Source organism: Charadrius vociferus, unplaced genomic scaffold, assembly GCF_000708025.1.
Source record: "Charadrius vociferus isolate BGI_N301 unplaced genomic scaffold, ASM70802v2 scaffold484, whole genome shotgun sequence".
Classification (NCBI taxonomy): Eukaryota; Metazoa; Chordata; class Aves; order Charadriiformes; family Charadriidae; genus Charadrius; species Charadrius vociferus.
Window position 1 is genome coordinate 210,722 of NW_009648074.1, and position 4,309 is coordinate 215,030.

General features: G+C 59.5%; 1 protein-coding gene across 1 annotated transcript in view; it reads right to left on the reverse strand.

Moving 5' to 3' along the window:
* Nucleotides 1–93: 93 nt before the first annotated feature.
* The window catches only part of SMARCD2 (SWI/SNF related, matrix associated, actin dependent regulator of chromatin, subfamily d, member 2), an 11,157-nt gene continuing 6,941 nt past the window's right edge, over nt 94–4,309 (reverse strand). Inside the window, exons 6-13 of the mRNA XM_009883821.1 lie at nt 4,200–4,295; nt 3,003–3,104; nt 2,549–2,710; nt 2,172–2,269; nt 1,141–1,276; nt 867–989; nt 430–531; nt 94–323 (exon numbers count right to left, since the gene is read on the reverse strand). Of these exons, the coding sequence (XP_009882123.1) occupies nt 270–323; nt 430–531; nt 867–989; nt 1,141–1,276; nt 2,172–2,269; nt 2,549–2,710; nt 3,003–3,104; nt 4,200–4,295 (873 nt within the window). The 3' untranslated portion in view covers nt 94–269. The remainder of the gene's footprint in view (nt 324–429; nt 532–866; nt 990–1,140; nt 1,277–2,171; nt 2,270–2,548; nt 2,711–3,002; nt 3,105–4,199; nt 4,296–4,309) is intronic.

A 4,309-nucleotide genomic window follows, 5' to 3' on the forward strand; every position in this document is an offset into this window, starting at 1 on the left:
AAAAAAAAAAAAAAAAAAAAAAAAAGCAGGACGCGTTAACGCAGCAGAAAAGCTGCAGCGGGACTTTGGGGGGAACCGGGGGACCCTCCGCTGTGCTCTGCCTGTGGCTAGAGCTTCCCGGCCGAGGGGAGCCCAGGGGGGGCTAGTGGCTCCGAATCCCTCCAGGCACGTAGGGTTTGTGCAAGTGCTGTATTTGATTCCAGTAAGAAGTACCGTCAGGCTCAGGCAGCAGGGAGAGGAGAAGGAGCTCCCGAGCCTCCACCGACCCTTTAGGTGAGGCGGATCCCGAGCACTTGTTCCAGTTCCTGCCGACGCTGCTGGACCTGGAGGAGAGGAGGGCGGTCAGGCAGGGAGAGGGGCTGCCCCAGGAACCCCCCGGCTGCCGTCCCAACCTGCTGCAGTACCCCACCGGCACGGCACGGAGCCCACCTTGGCAAAGATGTGTCTGCCCACAGCCTCCTGTGCCCAGGGCTGCTGGTAGAACTCGGCTCGCCGCTCCTCCTCGGGGTTCCCGATCACATCCGTTATTATCTGAGCAAGGAATGGGGTGGGGGGAACATGGGGTGAGTGCCAGGGCTGGACTGCCCCTGCTCCCAGCCCCTCACCCTGCCCGGCCCCAGGGTTTCAAACAAAGAGGGGAGATTGAGATGAGATCTGAGGGAGAAATTTTTCCTTGTGAGGGTGGTGAGCCCCTGGGGCAGGTTGCCCCGAGAAGCTGTGGCTGCCCCATCCCTGGAGGTGGTCAAGGCCAGGTTGGACGGGGCTTGGAGCAACCTGGGCTGGAGGGAGGTGGCCCTGCCCAGGGCAGGGGGTGGGACTGGATGGTCTTTAAGGTTCCTTCCAACCTAAACCATTCTGTGATTCACCTTGAGGTCCCTCCTCTGGGATTTGATCCATTCCTGGATGAAATCCTGCGGGTTGTTGCTGAAGCTCAGCATGAAATCGCGCTGCGTCTTCAGCTGGTTGATGGATTCGATGGTCTCATGGATCTAAGGAGATGACAAGGGATGAGAGGCGGCTGTTCTGCCCCACGCCCAGAACAGGACACCAAGCTCCCCCCAGCTCGGTGCAGCCTCAAAGTGTCACCCTGCTGCCACCCTGGCTGGGCAGAGCTCCCCCCCTCACAGGTGTCCCCCCAACCTTGGCATCCAGGGAGGCGATCTCCTGCTGGTTGGTGGTGGAAGCCAGGAAGTTGCTCATCTGAGCTTTCAGGGGATCGTCCACCTCCACATCGATGTCGTAGCAGGCCGTCTTCTTCTGGTCATTGGGGTCCACACTGGGAGGAAGCAGGGTGTTAGCGAGGACTTCATAGAATCATAGAATTGCTGAGGTCAGAAGGAACCTTTAAGATCATCAAGTCCAACCATTACCCTACCCTGACAAAACCACCTCTAAACCACGTCCCCAAGTACCACCTCTACCCTATTTTTAAAAAGGCGAATCCACCCCCTCCCTGGGCAGCCTCTTCCCATGTTTAATAACCCTTTCAGTGAAAAAATGTTTCCTAACATCCAATCTAACCCTCCCCTGACATAACTTGAACCCATTTCCTCTCGTCCTGTCACTTGTCCCCAGGGAGAAGAGCTCAGCCCCCCCCCCCTTACCCCCCTCCTGTCAGGGAGTTGTAGAGGGTGAGAAGGTCTCCCCTCAGCTCCTCTTCTCCAGCCTCAACACCCCCAGGGCCCTCAGCCGTTCCTCATAAGACGTGTCCTCCAGACCCCTCACCAGCTTTGTAGCCCTTCCATGGACTCACTCCAACACCTCAATGTCCTTCTTGTCATGAGGGGCCCAAAGCTGAACACAGTGTTCGAGGTGGGGTCTCACCAGTGCCGAGCACAGGGGGATGATCACCTTCCCAGTCCTGGTCACCACACTATTGCTGATACAGGCAACTTCCTCAGCCTCCACCCCAACGTAGGGGTGGATGGACTCACCTGACAGCGACACGGGCACCCCACTGACTGCCCCAAGAAGCCCCCAGATTTGTTTGGCTGATTCTTCCCCTCCCAAGCAACTTGTACTCACTGCTGCTTTGGGTTGGAGACCTCGTAGCCCCTGCAGGTACTGCCCTCCTCCCCTCCTGCACCCTGCCGGGGACGTACCCTGCCCCTCCACCCCGCAGAGACCACCAGCCCCGCGGGACACTGCCCAACGCGACTTCCCACCCCTACCTGATGGTGTGGTTGATGATGATGGGATCTGGGTGCTGCAGGAGCCCCGCCAGCTTCATGGGGATCTCAGAGAAGCGCATGCGGATGCAGTTGAAGATCTGGAGGGGCAAAGCAGAGGGTTTGCTGTCCACGGCAGGGGCTCCTTCCACCCGCCATGGAAAGGGTCAGGCAGGAGCAGGGGGACTTGCCCAGCCCTGGTTTGTGCATGGTGAGCTGATGGATGCAAGCTAGAGCCTGGGGAAGGGGCGTAAATGGAGACTGGGCAGTCTGGAGTGTCTGTTTTGAGCCAGAAAAGATGCTTTTTCTGGCCTTACTAGAGGTGGGAAGGGTGCTCTCCTCCCAGCAAAGCGTGCTGGTGCCGTGGGGCGAGGGCTGACCTGGCGGAAGTAGCGGTTGCAGTTGATGTACTCCTTCTCGTGACTGTCCTGCAGCTTGTTATGCTTGATGTAGAGCCAGAGCGCCTGCATGATGCTGGCGCGGGTCTGGGTGTGCACCCCGAGCAGGCGAGCCAGGCGAGGGTCCAGTTTGTACTGTGGTGGCTGCAGGGACAGGCAGGATGAAGTGGGTCTGGCACTCGGAAGGGCCCCCCCTGCGGGCGTGCTGCCCCACGCGGCCCTCGTGTCACACACTTGTGTCACCACAGGCTGCAAGGTTTGCGCCTGGGGCTCTCTGTGCTCCTTTCCATCCCCACAGCCACCCAACGGCCTCATATTAAGGCTCTGCCCCAGCCCAGACCCGTTTGACCCCACCGGACCTCCACGCACAGACAAGCTGTGCTGGAGGAAGGGCAGCAAGTCATGGTCAGCACCCAAAAAGCCCTGGTGCCCCTACCTGGTGATCCAGCATGAGCAGCAGAGTGCATTTCACATTGACGTCACCGGGACGCTTCACTTGGAAGCCATCAGTCTCCTGGGTTGTGGGCAGCCGGTGCCACTATGAAAGACCAAGGGGACACCAATCAACTCCAGGACCACGACAAGCCACCCGCTAACAGTTTGTGTCTGCAGCCAGGAGCAGAGAGCGCCAGTGCTCAGGCTTTGCGCAGGCGTCTGGCAGCGGCAGACAGCCTGGATCCCACCCCTGCGAGTCTGACCCCAGTGGGCTTCAGCCGAGAGCCCACCCAGTCCAACAGACACAGCCTGATGTGCTCCAGCCCAGAGACGGATGGGAGTTTGGATGGGCTGGGGGAGTTACAGCCCTGAGCACTTGATGTCAAGGGCTCAAACAGCTCCTGGAGTCAATGCGGGATCAATCCTGCCTCAGCCAGTGCAGGGGCTGAGCATCAGAACTGCTCTCACAAACCACCCCATGCGTGAAGGGGATTCGCCCCCACCGTAGTGGGCACCACCACAGAAACAAGTGTTTCTTGGGGCAAAAAGTGTGAGCTGGGTGCAGGGAAAGCATGCTCCAGGCAGGAGCACCCCAAAAAAGGTCTGATCCCACTCACAGGCAGTGCTTAATCTCCCCAAGGACCCTCCAGCCAGGCAGTGGGGGTCGGGAGGTAACAGGGGAGACCCTTTTCCTCCACTTGGCACTGGGACACACAGATGAGCCTTTCTGTGGCATCACTACCTGTGTTGGGCCTCGTATTTCCAAATCTGTGGGGCCCAGAGCTGCTCAACCCACCTCTCAGAGTCATGTCCTCTCTGCAGCCCCACACCCCTCGGCTCTAGCTGCCTACTTGTGGGCACGAGGGGGTTAAGAGCCCAGCGGGCAGCACTTACTGCTGGTAGCCGGTCACTGAGGCCACTGGCCAGCACCAGGGAGGAAAATGCAGCTGTAAACTTGAGCCTGGCAAGCCCCAGGGCACTTGAGCCTGGCAAGCACCAGGTGTTTTTGGGCCCTGGCACCCAAAAGCACCTTGCTCAATCCCCTCGCAGCAGGACAGGCGCTGGGCTGGGGAGCTGAGTGCCTGCAGGGTAAGCCGCAGAACCACCCCGCATCTCCCACTGGGGGTAACAGCTCTCCCCACCCTGCCCGGCGTGCGGAGTCAGCCCCGCAGCGTGGCCGGGAGCCCCCCTATCTCACCTCCACCAGATGGTTGTCTGGCCCGTACAGTTCTTTGTCCAGCTCAATGACAAGGCTCTTGAAAAAGGAGGAGAACTTCCTTTTCTGTTTGCTCGGCTGCAAAGGAAGAG